Source organism: Odontesthes bonariensis, chromosome 9 (assembly GCF_027942865.1).
Source record: "Odontesthes bonariensis isolate fOdoBon6 chromosome 9, fOdoBon6.hap1, whole genome shotgun sequence".
Lineage (NCBI taxonomy): Eukaryota > Metazoa > Chordata > Actinopteri > Atheriniformes > Atherinopsidae > Odontesthes > Odontesthes bonariensis.
In genome coordinates, this window is record NC_134514.1 from 22,634,888 (window position 1) to 22,650,548 (window position 15,661).

Consider the following 15,661-nt stretch of genomic DNA (forward strand, 5'->3'; position numbering starts at 1 on the left):
TTCTGCACAGGTATGAACAAAATATTTTGTGCTTGTAAAACTTTCCAACAAGCTGACAACGTTTTGTCATTAATGAGGATGAACTTGAGAATCCAGAAAGTCAATGTCCACGTTGTGTATCAAAAACATTTTAATTTCACGTTATACAAGATTAGAGCGCATGTTACTTAACAACATGTGACATGTTAAATTATTTGCATGCTGCCCACAAGGAAAGATTCTGAAAAATGGACCTTTTTTCTTCGGTGTGAGATCAGATTTTTTTGGGGGGGGGGGGTTGGAACAACAATGGAACAAACAGCGTGGCTGACACTTGCGTAGGCGCACCCTAGCCTCTGACAGGTTCGGGGGAAGGGTCAGTACCAGATCCTGCATGTGTTGTCCTTGCTACCTGCAGAGAAGCACAAACACAAGCAGATGGTTGCACAGTCACATGCTTTTCATCTAATATGTGAGAAATGAAGCACTTGTGAGGAGGATTTCATTCACCCCTCACAGCTCCATTTTAAGCGTACGAGGTTGTCAGATGTGGCGTCTCTGTGGATACCTGTAATGATGGTGTCACCCTCATAGTTGAAGACACAGGAGAAGATCTCGTCAGTGTGGCCCTCCAAGACTTGCAGGCAGTCTCCAGACTGAACATCCCACAGACGAGCCGTCTTGTCTGAGCTGGCAGTCAGGACCCTGCTGCCCTGGGGGCTGAAGCAAATCTAAAGGGAGAGGCACTGCCAAGAGTTAACATCAACCTCATTCAGAGGTGGGCCTGCGCTACATGAGTGTTGAATCACATAATATGGCAGAAGTAGTGGAAATGACAACACACAGTTAGGAAATTTTCTCTGTTTCTATAAACACTAGAGTATTACAGGAATCCTGGCTTAAGCTGATTGTATTATAGCCCAGGCTTCTCATTCCCTGAACGTTTGAGATCCTAAAGGAAGAGATTATTAAAACAGATTGGCTCTAAAGCCATGACAGTAAAGTATTTTTTTTATTAAAACACCAAATTGAGCACCAAGGAGCAATCCCAGATAGGAAATGGAAACTGAAAGCAGAAGAAGCTGACGGTCAGGAGCCTTAAGACCCTAGATGAAAGTGGAGAAGATGGATTACAGTGGAAGGAAGAAGAGAAAAAAAATGTGTACAGGATGAAAGTAATCATAAAGAATGCCAATGCTTTGTCGCAGCTTCATGCTGCAAAGTAGTTTTGCTAAATTTACAAAGTGGTTTGTACCAAAGAGTTGTGATGATGGATGCTGCATAACCTGAGATAACAAGAGACACATTTAATGCTCACGCCTTCGCTTGCAATGGAGATTTTGCCTGCCATGATAAATCAGGTAAAGAAAATGGATGGAGAGATAATCTACTACATTGTATCAGGGTCCTCTATACTGTGTGTTTACCACAGTAATGTTACAACCTTCGAGAAAGAAGACACCAAGATAACCAGCTTTCACAGATCTCTTCCACAGCCCGTAGAAGTGCCACTCATTCTTTATCTTCAACTGTGAAGCATGTTGTTAATGTGTACATTTTTATAACAAAGTGAGTTTTCCATTAGGTTCTCATTTTGGCCTGACTGATGTTTAAAGAACAAAGGTTTCCAGGCTGAGGAGGATTGGATTTAGGCAAGGCAATACAATTTTATTTATAGAGCACAATTCGTACACAAGGTAATTCAAAGTGCTTTACAGCTACATAAAATCACAAGAAGGCAATAAAATCATTAAAAAGAAATAAAAAATAAAAAACCCATTAAAAATAATCATTAATTAATCAATTTAAAAGCAAAGAGTGCAGATAAAATACTTTCAGGTGTCATATGCACAGCTAAATAAAACTGTTTTCAGCCTGGATTTAAACATCGTCAGAGTTGAGGCCTGTCTCACATCTTCCGGAAGGCTGTTCCAGATTTTAGGGGTTAGATTTATGAGCAAGGTTAGGGTTAGTATTGTTACATACGATAAAGTCCACAAAGAAAAACCCATTTTGGTCTTTAAGATCAGTTCCATTTCATTACGAATTCATTATACATATTTTTCCTTGACGAAGAAAAGGGTAGCAAGGTGTTTTAGCACAAGGAGAGACTGAAACATAATGGAAATGGAATGAACAGCTCACAGAACGAGATACTGAAATAGAAGGAGAAATCTGTAGGAAAAAAAACGTGTTAAGATGCATGCAGGGGAGGGGGAGAAGTGTCCTGTTAGGAAGAGATTAGTGTCAAAATCCTCTGGAATCATCCTCCATCCAGCCTATTTTTCTGTTTGTGTTTCAGTAAGCACATACAGAGAGCCCCTCTGAGCCAGATCCAGAGGAAAACACACTCATGAATAGCAAATGTGGAAAATCACTTCCATTAGAGAACAGGGTCAACAGAGGGCCACAAAAACATATATAAGGTTAAAGTATGTGGTAGTTTGACTTTACAAATCCAAGTAAGACAAGGTTGACAGCTCATTCTAAGCATGTGGGATTACAAGTCATGGAATGGTGTAACATTTGTGCTCTATGTTGAAAGACTGAGAAAACAAGATCAGACTGATGCTCACGGATGAAGCCTGTGCCGCTGTCTCTCCACTTTAGCATCATGCTTTGTCCCATGGTAGCAAGGTAAACAAAATAAGCATCCTATTTAAAGCACCGTCAAGGAGAACTATAGTTATAGAATTAAAGTTAAAGTTAAAAAAAATAAACACAAGCTAATTCACAGCTGCCTGTTGTCTGATGCAGAAAAAGCACAGACAGTAACAAATGATCACATTAAAGATAGTAATTAAGATAAAATAATAATTATAGTTTAAAAGGCTTTACAAATGGCCTGACTTTTACTTTTACTGACTCTTAAGACTGTAGTTAAGTGGAAAAATGGTCCCGTCTGTCGCCTAACAGTTCAGTGGTTGTAGGGCCAATGATGGCCCACTTTTGTCCTTCAAAAATTTTGATCAACTTGACGCTAGATATAGATTCATTTTCACATCCTTGCAGGCAACAATGGTAGATACCCCTTTAGTTTAAAATCAAGAGTAAGTCCTGGAATGCTTCCACGTAAATAGTTTCAAACCAGCAATAACAGTCTGAGATTCAAAATTGACATTGAAAAACATTCGGAACAGATGTTTTGAGTTCACTGGCATACCTTGGAGATCTCTCCATCATGCCCCTTTAGCGTCGCAAGACACTCGTGTGTAGCTGCACTGAAGACTCGTGCTGTACCTTAAAGGGACAAGGACGGGCAGCTTTTACAGTGTGCATACATTGTGCATTAATAAGTGTGAACACGCTGATTTCCATGAAACCAAAATGTCGGTACGCACAGTAATCCAAACACATTAGAAATAAAAAGGAAAATGGGTCATTCTAAAATTAACCCTGAGCGTTTAACAAAAATACAGAGGATAGAAAAAGAAAAAAAGTCATTCGATGAGTAATGTCACATCGTCTCACCATCAGCAGAAGCAGTAGCAATGAGTTGACCCCTTAAATCAAAACACACATCCAACACCTCCTCTGTGTGTCCAACAAGGGTGGCCACACACTTCCCACCGACTGCCTCCCACAACTGCAAACACATTTACAATTCAGGTTTATTTATGTGCCATGTGTTCTCATGACAGACATAGACTCAGTTAGCTTTTAATAAATAATAAAGAAAGAACTGCAAGTGACAAATAATATAGGATATATAGCCTGAAAAAGATATGAAATCCTGTTTCTGTGAAATCAAAAAAAGATAAAAATATCAGTCATTTAGCAGCGGCAACTCAGACCGAAACACAGACAGCCAAAACAGAAATTTGGTATATTCGGTGGTACGTGCAACGCGGCTCACTCCAACACAGACTCGAATGTACGACGCTTATATATATATATGAGATATTTGAAAAAAAACACAAGGCACACAAAGACAGACAGCCCTGGTAGGATCATCGTTACCCTGCTATTCCTCCACTAATCAAATATATGTTTAATGCTGCATTTAAGATTAAAATATCGTTTGTTACACAGTTAATTAAAACTGGGGGGGAAAAAACCGACATCTCACATGTTAAATGGAAAAATAAAAAATAATGTTTTTAAAAATGTTCCTTTTGGGTTTGATGCAAGCAACACTTTTTGTAAAGTATCAACCTCTATAGTTTTGAAAGGTAAATATTTCCCCATTCTTGCTTGATATAAGATTTGGGCTTCTTAAGTGTTCAGGGCGTCCTTTGCCATGATTTCTCCTTCACGGTGGAACCGCTGGTTTCAGTAGGTGACGGGTCTGAACCGCAGGCCGGATTAACTCTTGGACACTTCTACTAAGGTGCCGTGCTGTTATAAATACAAAATTTGTTATGGCGTTGTCTTGATGCAATAAGCAAGGACTTCTCTGAAAAATGTGGTGTTTTTTTTAGGCAGCAGCATGACACATTAATGCGCCCCTTGAGTTTTCGTGTCTGATTTTAGTGCAGAGCTGCTTGAGGGCCCAAAGATCACACATTCATTACTGGTGTTTAGACATTTTTTTATCGTTTTCAAACACCCAAAATTTAATCCCTGCTGATAAAACTGCTTCTGAAAGACTCTCTGGGATGGTCTTTTTATAGCGACTTTCACAAACATGTTGCCATTTAACATGATTCATTGTGAATACTCTGCCAGGGTCTTGGATCCAATCTTCTGTTGTCCCCGTCTCAACTTTTCCAAAAAATCGTAACAATTCTCATGTTGAGCATTCAGTGTACTATCTGCTATTTTAAATCAAATGCAGGGTTTAAATGATTTGCACATTTTGGCTATTCCGCATTGACTCTTTTTTTTTTTTTTTTTTTTTTCACACAGCAACCCGTCTGATTTTGGAAGGAGCGCTTGGCAAAAAAGAAAAAGAATATGAATATAAACGACACTCGGTTAGCTGTCTCAAACAGCTTCAGTTTAGCCATCTCCCCTTGAGGAGTGCAGTGAAGTGAGTAATTCTAACTTGTGAGTATGACTCATCTTGGCATAATTAAGGAATTGGAATTAAAATTTTCTCCCTGAAATCACAGGGACCAAAGGGGGTGGTGAGAGAAGGAAAGCGGAAAATGGAGTCCATCCAATTTGTGGGCCATCCCTTTTCAGATACCAATCTCGAGCAGCAGTTTAAAATGTAAGTGAACGTCTACATTTATAGTTCTGTTGCGGCAGGCTAAAAAAATGATATTTCCCCCTGTGAAGAGAGACTGCAGACAGGAAAAAAACAAAAGAACAACACAACACAAAGCATGCTTTGAAGATGTCAGGCTGATGATGGCTCACCTTACAAGTTTTGTCCATGGAACCTGAGATGATGAGGGAGCAGTCCCAGTTAAACTGAACATTGCTTATTTCTCCCATGTGACCTATCAGAGTGTGAACACGTCTAGGATGAAAAGCAGAGAAAGCTGCATTTAATTGGTTTTATGCAGATGTTTTTACAGCACGTCTCACACGCCAACAAATGCACATATTACAATAGCATTGATGTCTGACCTTTTAGAAGCAACATCCCACATCGCAATTGTGTGGTCAAAGGAGCCAGTGAGAAGCTGACTGCCGACTGTGTTAAAGCACAGAGAGAGGACCTCTGCGGTGTGACCCTGGATGGAATAAAAGAAGGGGCATGATCCCTCACTGAGTCATTTCTCTCTTATGTTTTGACTTTTTTGCTGCCTTGGTCCCCAAAGGCAACGCCACTGATTGGATTAAACACACAGAATTTAGCCTTAAAGGAAGATTTGGATTTTTTTTCATATTAACAAAGCTTCTGAGCTGCACTGACGGCTGTCAGCTTGACTAATTCTACATGGTGTGAGGAGCTAAAGGAACATAGAGAGCTGCTCCTATCTGAGACAGAGCCAGCCAACCAGCCACACTGTGAACCCACGTGCCGTGTGCACATCAAAGAGGGCTCGTTAGTCCCCTAAAGGTGGTTTATTGGTGCCTTTTGAGTGAGTTACTGTTGAATTGATCATTAGATCATTTTTGGTTAAGTGGTAAACGTGCTGGGTATCAAATGCAATTAGCAGCATTCAGTTCAGCAACAATTACTTTTATAATAGACTGAATATACTAGAGAAAAGCAAGACATGTGAGGGGGACATAGTAAGTTAGCACACATGGGGTAACTCACAGTAAGGGTGGCCACCTCCTCCCCGCTCTCAACATCCCACAGCTTGGCAGTGGTGTCCATGCTGCCTGTGGCCACCAGCGTACTCTGGGGGTTGAATGCCAGGCACACCTACACAACACAAAACTTGCTGCTACAGTTGCAATTTGTTTCATTCTACTGCAAAACTAAATACAACACAACTCAGATGTATTTATCATCTACGTATCCATAGTGACACTGAAGCAGGACTATTTGTTCTCTGCAGTTTGAAAGCTCTGTTTGCTCTAAGGCCGAATAAAGCACTAAGTCCTGTGGTGTAACAACTTGCATGAATGCTCACTATATGCATTAATATGCAGCACACGAAAGAACAGCTAAGACTGACAATTAGGTGTAAGTTAAGACAGATTACTATACGTACTATTTCTGCCAAATGTCCTCGAAAAGTATGAAAACATTTGCCGGTCTCTGCACACCACAGCTTGCAGGTCTTGTCAAAGGAGCCTGTGGCAATCTTGTCTCTGAGTTTAATGAAGAGGAAATAAAGCAAGAAAGGTGAATTTGGAACGTTAAATAGAGCGGCACAATTCTCATGTACCACCAAAGTTTAGCTAAAACAGCTCATTACCCATAGGGGTTGTTGAACGCAATTGCATATACCACATTCCTGTGACCCTCGAGTGTGTGCAGCTCTGTGCCAGAGGCTGTGTCCCAAACTCTACAAGTCCTGTCATAACTCCCTGTTATGAACCTGCACAGTAAGAATAAGAAGAGTAAAATAAAAAAAAACAACAATAAAAATACAATTTTTCCCAAACATCAAAGTGTCAGACTATTGCACAGAGCTGGTGAGAGTTATTGGCAGCTGTGAAATGTGTGAACAGATTTCTTTGAATAGTTTCAGAAATGAATGCAAACGAGGCAACTCTTTTGAATCAGAACAACTGAAAAATACCATTTTTTGGGTTGCAGAAACACTGGCAGGAATGACAACCTCTCAAACATTTCTTGCAGCAACTAGAAGCTGATTTACAGTCACGCTCTTGGATGTTTGCACGAGTCGTTTTTTAGCGTGACTTGTTTTATGTTTACTTTGAACCGTCATGCTGTGGAAAAACCCAAGACCTTTGACTTGAATCTTGTTTTGTGACATTGGGTAACACACATCTTGCTCTAAGATGTGCAGCGAATGAGCCAATTTCATCACTCTTTTGAAACATTTAAGGCTGCTGCCTCAGGTACTGGAAGTACCTCACAGCATAATGGAACCTCTATCGTGTTTCACTATAGAAAGGGTGTTATTTTGTGATGCACTGCATTCCTAAACAGCTATACTTTTATTTCCTCAGTCCCAGGGACTGTGGTTTATCTATAAATGCTCTTTGCAAAGCCTTGTCTTGCCATTTTGTGCCTTTCATTCAACATCAGTTTTCTGTGGAGCCCGACGTGGTTCAGTGTGCAGCTTATGGTGTGGGATGGAACCACCTCTCCAGATGGCTTCAGGTCACTCTGGAGCTCTCTTTAGTCGTATTTTATGGTGATTTATGGTGATTCAACAATTTGGACTAATTGTTACAGACTTGCTTCATTAAGGCAAACCTTGGTGCCACATCCTGGAGGCATAATCAGTAATTGCCTTGTACCCTTTAGAAGTAATTTTCTTTTTTTTTTTCTTCCGAGGAATAACTTGAATTCACAATTGTAGTGCCAACAATTGTGTCCGTGGCACATTTTGTGTTTGTAACTTGTATTTCAATTAATCAAATCTTTGCTTTTCCTGTTGTTTTCCATAGATGGGCGTCTTACTCAAATATTCCAATCGTAAAAAAAAAAAAAAGATCATAATTAAGGCACGACAAGAATTCTGACCAGCGTTACACGAAACAAACTCACCTCGACCCAGATTTGTCAAAGGCAAAATTTGTCAGTGGCAGTATGTGTGCCTTAAGCTCCTGCAAAAAAGATCAGACAGAGATTAAGTGACAAATAAAACATTTTAAGTCAACATACTTGCCTTAATTCATCTTGAAAATGATCCATGGGATTCCCATACGTATAATTAATCTATGATGTAATGATTGGACATCTCCCTGCTGACTCACCAGTTGAGGAATGATTTCCTTTCCTCATTCAGAGACATGCAAAACCTCCCCAATGTTTAGGCAACAGAAGAAAAATTTAAATCCTCTGTTCTCTGGCTATGGAACTAACTCTGAGCTCGATCTGACTGTGTTTTGTACTGTTCATAAGACACTAAGACACGCATGAAACACCAGCTGTTATCATGACTTTAGGGACGCTTTCTTTGCCTCTAATTAAAAGACTTGGTAACCAAACCACTGCTGCTCTCTAGTGACTCTTTTGGAGCAGTGACAACTAAAAGTCCTTTATTTCCACAGATGAGAAAAAAACATTCACAGATCAGGGAGCTAAAATTCTCCTAAATTAGTTGATGCTGCCAAAAAATATCATCTGAAATCTTATAACTTCATGTGTCAAAGTAGAACAGTTTCAAAGGAAGTAACCCCCCCGCAGTCAGTTACTTAATAAGCAACTCATTACAAGTGTATACTGAGAATAATGCATTTTTTGTTAGTTTAAGTTAACCAGGCAATAGGAATAATAGCCAACTGCAGGACCCCGGACCTGAATACATTGTAACTGAGCATAAACTGATATCACAGAGCTGACTTTTGTGTCTGACCTTGCAGAAACAGAACCTGTGGTGGTCCTGCTGGCCTTGTTTCTGCTGAAGCCGAAGAACCAGTTCTTTGACCTGTGCAGTCCGGGCCTCTGTGATCAGGGGCTCTGACAACCTGATTTCGGCCACCAGCTCGTCCAGATTTGTTCTGCATGGTGGGAAAATGCACCCTTTTTTTTTGGCTTGGAAAAAAGAATCTTAAAAACTGAAATAATGATGCAAAAACAGTGAAAATCGACTTTTTGAAAGCTGATAAAGCATCCGGTTGTTTCGTCCCTTTACTTATAATGTTAAGTGTGCATGGGAAACGTCCCTTTGTTATTGCAAAGGAAAAGTTTTGTTAAAATTTCATCTAAAACTTAATTTGCAAAAAGGTCCAGAGTAGTGGGGTGTTAGCCAATAATAAGTGTTTGAAGTTCCTAATATCCCAGAGGAGACTTGGCTGAGAAACCTCATTAATAACAGTCAGCAGTTAAAAATAAAATAACGGTAGATGAATTAAAATAAAAATCTATAGAGGATTATAACAGCCTTCGGTTTAACAAAGTCGTTTTAGTCAACTTCATGAATGTCAGCCCGACGTAACAACTCACGCACTGTGGAGTCAAATCCAAAAGGTCGATTGATTTTGTCCTCAAATATCCTGCTTCTTCATATTCCAGGATTATACCTGACGACAGAAAAACAATTAAAGACATTAAAAGTCAGTCACTGAGCCTGCCTTTGCGTTTCAGGAAACGGGAGGAGGAAATAATACACAACTTTTATATTATTCTATGATATGCAAACCCAGACAAAGTAAACTTAATTGAACGAATAAGAACTCGCTAAACTGGATGTTGTGCAAATGTTCGGCCACAGAGAGTTGATGACAAAGTCGAAATACACATAGCGAAAGTTAAAAGTAAAAAACAAAACAAAAAAACGTATGTTACCTGGTGGATAATATCTCAGAAGAAACCGCTTGAGCCTCATGTTTTGATTGCGCTGGGGGAAAGTCACCGGTCAACAAACCGTAGCCATGGCAATCGAAGCGCGTGCAATGGTCACGCATGCGCAGTACCTCAAATCAATCAACCGGATGGGCACAGAGGGGGAAACAAGAATAGGGCTCGGGCACACGCGTTGCATTCTGGGATATGGTCGCCATATTGGAGGCACAATCTCGTAAACAAACCCTGAGGCAAGACGGAGATCAAGGAAAAAACAGTGAGAGAAAAGCATGTTAAAGTCGAAGAAAGGATGTGGGATATACCGGGATACATTACAGAAGGAAGCCAGAGATCGGTACATACAGAAGATTGGTGTTATAAACGGACTGGACCCTTATGAAATACCGAGCAAGGAATGGATTGTCGACGAAGATTTACTGCCGAAGTTCACCCTTTCGGACATAATTGCGTATATAGTATGTGGTGTCAGTGCTTATACTTTGCAACAGTTTCAATTATAATGACACTTTACACTTTTGTCATGTTACTCTACTTGTAAATAAATAATGAAACACACACACTTGGCTGTATCTCAAAGCATATTTATTTCAGACGACTTCAACTTTGCACAACACTCCTGCTCATGGTGGTCAGAGTACAACATACAGACACAATCTTGTCAAAGAATGTTTTGTCTTCACCTTCGCATGGCAAAACTATGTTGATAGGTACTTTTGCTGACAAAAAGGTGTATTGTTTCTGACAGTTCCAATCGCCCTTTCCATGTGAATTTGGAGATGGGCAATTTTCCTTGTATTTTCCACATTAAATTAAGATTAAGATTAAGATCAGATTTATTGTCATGCATACACACGAAATTTGTCCTCCGCTTTTAACCCATTGAGACATCCCTTGCTTCCAACTGACAGTGTCCTCTTGTGAAGGCGGGGATCTTTACCTCAGGACACAAAAGTCTGTAACTTACCAGAATGAAAATGCTGAGAACACACTCTCATCGACACCGGGATTGAGTGGAAAGTTATGCTTGGTCGTCTTACAGCAGCGATCCATGCTAGTCGACGACACTTTGTTATCTCGGACACTTGGTCTCCGTGGGTGCGCCTCCAAGCAGGAAACCGTTAAAAAGATAAACCATTTACGATTCCCCCCCCCCCATTCCTGTCACGGCTTACGCTATTGCACCCCACGACACAGCAACGTGCGACCATAGTGGCAAAGACAATAAGTAAAATAGATAAACCAACGAAGAAAGTTCCGAGACCAGGCGGGAGTACGTCTGAGCGCAGTGGAAAACAATGTAAACAAAACAGTTCTGAGCCTCCAGTATGGCCGCCGCTCACGTAGTGACGTCACGTGCCCGAGCCCTATGTCGAGTTATCATACGTATTGAAACGGTAACGCACAGACACATAGAAATAAATACAAAAATAAAGTGTGAGAAAACGACTGTGAGAAAAGATTAAAAACGAAGTTGATATCATGTTTTTCTTTGTACATAAAATTAAAAAAGTAAGGAAGTCATGACTAATATAATCATGCTTCAGCACATAATTGTTCAGTCCTTGTTTTTATGCTTCTTGCAAGATTCTTAGAAACAGTAGCATAACTAAAGATCACTTATTACTAATTATCAATAACATGCCTGACATATGTTGTGAAGGGGAGAGCTGCCTGAACATCTCAAGCTTCAATCAACCTGCTGCTGCATGTTCAATTAAACCTAATAAATGCTTTCCTGTCATGTGCAATATAACCTATTATACACTAGAGGCTTGCACTTTTTTTTTATCACATCTAGCCAAGCCTTCTGTTCCTCAAAAGGTCAAAGTCTTTTTCTTACAAATCTTGACGAGCACATGTACAGATCATAAAGATGTGTATTTTCCAGCAGCTGATGAGCACATAGCTTCAACAAAGCTCAAAGCACTCAGAGGATCGTCAAGGTCGCAAGACATTGAATTTAGAACAAGGTGCTCTGGCAGCTTCCCTGGAAATACAAACCAGAGAGGACGTTTTAGGAATATTGCTGAGGTTAAAGCATGGGCTGTTGGGCCAAGCTGAAGTCATCTGGATGGGTTTATCCCACCACAGTCTTGTCACTCTACGGCTTTTTTGCTAACTGCAGAGTAGCAGAGCCCTTCCTGACACCATACCTAATTGGACCGCACAAGAACATCTCCGAAGAAGTGGTAAGGACAGCACACACACATATTCTGATATGTGCAACCTTGTGCGCAGTGTGTATGGAGTAGCTTTTATTGGGAGCAAATGCTCTTCAGTTGTGACTGACAATGAGATAAACATGCGAGAAAAACAGGAATGATCAGCAATCCTTTTCTGTGTCATCTCTTGTTTTCCTCAGTTGACAAACTACCTGTTTCCAATCTGGACATACTCCTACCTGGCCTTCCTCTTCCCTGTTTTCATTGTGACTGACTTCCTGAGGTACAAGCCCCTTATTGTGCTGCAGGGGCTCTTTCTCGTTACAAACTATATCCTTCTCTGCTTTGCCCCAGGTCTCCCTGCAATGACCTTCCTTCAGGTCAGTAGAGAACTAATCTCAGAAACAAGTTGAAAGGTATCTTTCTCCCGTAACACTTCAGAAACTAATCTGGCGTTGTGCCACTGACGTACTTGTAAATACAAAAGCTTGCTTTGCCCTCAAAAGATGAAAAATCTTAATTAAGCTCTAGGCTCTCATTAAAATTTCTGCATCCGACCAACAGGTCAACTACGCGGTGGTGACCTCCACAGAGGTGGCTTATTTCTCCTACATTTACAGCATAATTCCAGTTGAGCATTATCAAAGGGCCACTGGTTACCTGCGCAGTGCCATGCTGGTTGGATATACATTTGGTGCCAGCCTCGGTCAAATGCTTGTCTCCCTTGCAGGTACGGCTTCAAACCCTATGACAAATATTAAACTGATATAAAATGTTCGTATCGATTTCATAGCTATCCTAGATACACCTTATGACAAATGATAATAGTAGAAAGGACAATGATGTGATACTAAAGATGTATTTGCCTTTCATGAATACATGACAAAAATAACAGCAAAGAGATGAACGAAGATAATATGAGTAAGCGCTGATCATTTTTTTTTTCCAATCAACAGGACTGGACCTATTTTATATCAATACTATAACTCTGGGGATGGTAAGCATAGCTTTTCTCATCTCCTTCTGGTTGCCCATGCCCAATCGAAGTATGTTCTTCGAAGGGAAAAAGGGAGTAGGATCACGGCCCAAGAAGGATAGGCCATGCAAAGAAAACGGCCCTGAGGCACCAGTGATGGATGAGGACGGGGCGGGCTTGGAGGAGAAGAAGATGGAACATGATGGCAGTGCTGGCTGGTTCAGCGGGGAAAATGTTGCCACTGCAGCACATCTACTTTGGAAGAGCTTCAGGGAGTCCTACTCCTCCAGGCATGTCCTTTTTTCTCATCTTATTGACAGTGATCGCACTTTGAACACAGACCATGTGTGCACACATATTCCAACCCTTATGCCACATATGATTATTCCTCATTGTGGCATTTTGCTACAAATTATTGACATGGTAGTACCCTTGTAATAAGAGTCATCATCGTAATCTGTCTTCATTCTTACCAACTTGCAGGCATTTAATCTACTGGTCCTTGTGGTGGGCTCTGGCCACTGCTGGCTATGTGCAGGTCTTTAACTACATCCAGCTAAAGTGGGACCATATAGAGCCATCTGCCACATCATCCGTCTACAACGGAGGAGTAGAGGCTGCATGCTCTGTTGTTGGTAAAGGAATTTTTTTTTTAAATTTTATTATGATCCAACAGTTGTTGTCTGGGAAGCAGGAATAAAAATCCATCCATCAACCCCATGACCACCACAGAGATAAACAAAACAAACAACCGTGCACACTCGTAGAGAACAGAACAGGCAAACTCCACACAGAAAGGCCCCAGCCGACATTTGTGCCAGTCAAATAAACAATAACGATGAAAGCTCACACGACAACAACAACATCTGCATCCAATACATAAAAGGACCTTCTAAAGACATTATTCATTACACAACCGCAATAAAACAAGCAAGATAACATTTAACAATGTTGTTAAAAGCTTGAACGTCTGACGGCACACAAGCAAGCTGTGCTCAGTTCTATGTGGTGACTGATTAAATCGGAAATGTGTATTGATTTTGAAAGGCAGTAGCAGCACCGGGGTCCTTTTGGCTCCTGCGTAACCTGCCTCAGCATGAGAGGAGGAAGAGAAATTGCTTCAATTAAGGAGATAGTCAGAAGGTGATGGATTCTCTGATTGTTGCTGATGGTTGATTCCAAGAACTGGATGCAAGTGGTTCATCAAACCAGGCTGCTTAGGCCGTGACAGTCATGTGTGCGCATGCATTCTTTGAGTATTCTAACATTCAAGGAAAGACGCGAGAGCCTAAGGATCCACGAAGGAATCGCATCCAGAAGGATGTTAACCAACAATGGAGACGCAATGACAGAATAACGGCTTTGTTTTTCTTTTCTCTGTGTCAGGTGCTGCCGCAGCCTTCTCGGTGGGCTTCATCAAGGTGTCCTGGGCCGTGTGGGGCGAGCTGGCCCTGGGGCTGTTCTCGGCTGCAGGGGCAGGCGCCGTGTTTCTGATGGCGTTCACCAGCAATATCTGGGTGTGCTATGGTGCATATGTGATATTCAAATCCTGCTACATGTTTCTCATCACCATCACAACGTAAGCTCATAATACAGATACATGTGCTTGAATTCTTAGCTAGAAAAATGTCACAAGTCTTTGCTGCACCCAGTAAACATGGAAACAGTGAACATGCGATGCTGCTGTTAGCTCTTTTAACTTGGTAGGGGAACCTAATTCTTTACTTTCAATGTAAACAAAAGTTAAAACACTTCAATACACACAAAGTGTCACTCACAAACCAAAACAAATGTGAATTAAATGAACATTTTCAAAACTGCCAACCTGAGTAAGCAAACACATTAAGGTACATGGTGAAACATATTGAGAATTCAAATCAGGTCAAATCTGATTGCCCCAAGACATCATCACATAAACTTCCACACGTGTAAAGTACCGATTTTTTTAAACATTTTCTGTACCATATCTTAAAGGTGTAATTAAAATCTAATGAGGAGATGTTGAGGTGTTATAATTCCTGGAGTTCTCATAATTACCATCATTTTTCTTCTGTAGATTTCAGATAGCATCTAACCTCTCCATGGAGTGCTATGCGCTGACGTTTGGGATCAACACTTTCATAGCTCTGTCATTACAGACGATCATTACAGTCATTGTTGTTGATGAAACTTCATTGGGACTAGACATTGAGACCCAGGTATGTTTTCTATTCATTGCAGCACACTGAGACTGTTGGATAACTAGCTCACTAACATGAGCGCAGAGTGACACCTGGTGGTTATTTGTAACTGTTGCATGCGGACGTGTTTGATGCGGGTTCATTCTCGGGCATGAATAGCAGATAAATGCAGACGATGACAGATATCTCTCGCTGCAGTTCATCGTATATGGCAGCTACTACGCTTGCATCTCGCTGCTTTTCCTGATACGAGGGACCTACACTGCCTGTGTAAATCAGCGCCGTCCTGAGCACATTGAGGCCAAGGAGCAGGAGCCCAGTGTGGAGGTTATCTCCGCTCAACGTTTCTGAAGAGTGTCAATAAAATAATCATAAACAGCATCATTGGTGTCTAGTTGCTGACTGACCTCATGGGTGGTTTCTCTAATCTAAGAAGGAAGCCAAACAGAACCATAAAATGCAATAATTTCTGATTAGTAATAAGTCCAGGGAGGACTTACCTGTTAGGACAGGCTGACCTGTTGAGTTTCACAATCACCGGGATTGTGCTGCTCTTTGACCGGGTTGTTGATTG

General features: G+C 40.9%; 2 protein-coding genes across 2 annotated transcripts; one reads left to right on the plus strand and one right to left on the minus strand.

The window, feature by feature from the left end:
• Positions 1-216: 216 nt before the first annotated feature.
• daw1 (dynein assembly factor with WDR repeat domains 1) lies at positions 217-9,856 on the minus strand. The gene is made up of 13 exons (XM_075474450.1): positions 9,752-9,856; positions 9,414-9,486; positions 8,820-8,964; positions 8,009-8,067; positions 6,744-6,866; positions 6,537-6,636; positions 6,137-6,244; positions 5,497-5,603; positions 5,284-5,386; positions 3,451-3,565; positions 3,143-3,219; positions 548-710; positions 217-391 (listed from the first exon to the last, which is right to left on the minus strand). The coding sequence occupies exons 1-13, from the start codon at positions 9,789-9,791 to the stop codon at positions 357-359; spliced, it is 1,248 nt and encodes a 415-aa protein (XP_075330565.1). The 5' UTR covers positions 9,792-9,856; the 3' UTR covers positions 217-356.
• Positions 9,857-11,808: 1,952 nt separating this feature from the next.
• slc19a3b (solute carrier family 19 member 3b) lies at positions 11,809-15,438 on the plus strand. Its single transcript, XM_075474241.1, has 8 exons — positions 11,809-11,958; positions 12,132-12,311; positions 12,496-12,661; positions 12,888-13,197; positions 13,391-13,542; positions 14,294-14,486; positions 14,964-15,105; positions 15,286-15,438. Exons 1-8 carry the CDS (start codon positions 11,809-11,811, stop codon positions 15,436-15,438), a joined length of 1,446 nt encoding a protein of 481 aa, XP_075330356.1.
• The last annotated feature ends 223 nt before the right edge of the window (positions 15,439-15,661 follow it).

What these genes read in the sequence shown, in the direction of transcription:
- daw1 (XM_075474450.1), bottom strand. Translation starts at nt 9,791, where the DNA reads ATGAGGCTCAAGCGGTTTCTTCTGAGATATTATCCACCAG. An exon ending in AGGAGGTGGCCACCCTTACT is followed by an intron (nt 5,604 to 6,136) that starts GTGAGTTACCCC and finishes TATTCCATCCAG; the next exon opens with GGTCACACCGCAGAGGTCCT. An exon ending in CCATGGACAAAACTTGTAAG is followed by an intron (nt 3,566 to 5,283) that starts GTGAGCCATCAT and finishes ATGTGTTTGCAG; the next exon opens with TTGTGGGAGGCAGTCGGTGG.
- slc19a3b (XM_075474241.1), top strand. Translation starts at nt 11,809, where the DNA reads ATGGGCTGTTGGGCCAAGCTGAAGTCATCTGGATGGGTTTATCCCACC. An exon ending in AATGCTTGTCTCCCTTGCAG is followed by an intron (nt 12,662 to 12,887) that starts GTACGGCTTCAA and finishes TCCAATCAACAG; the next exon opens with GACTGGACCTATTTTATATC. An exon ending in GGCTGCATGCTCTGTTGTTG is followed by an intron (nt 13,543 to 14,293) that starts GTAAAGGAATTT and finishes TCTCTGTGTCAG; the next exon opens with GTGCTGCCGCAGCCTTCTCG.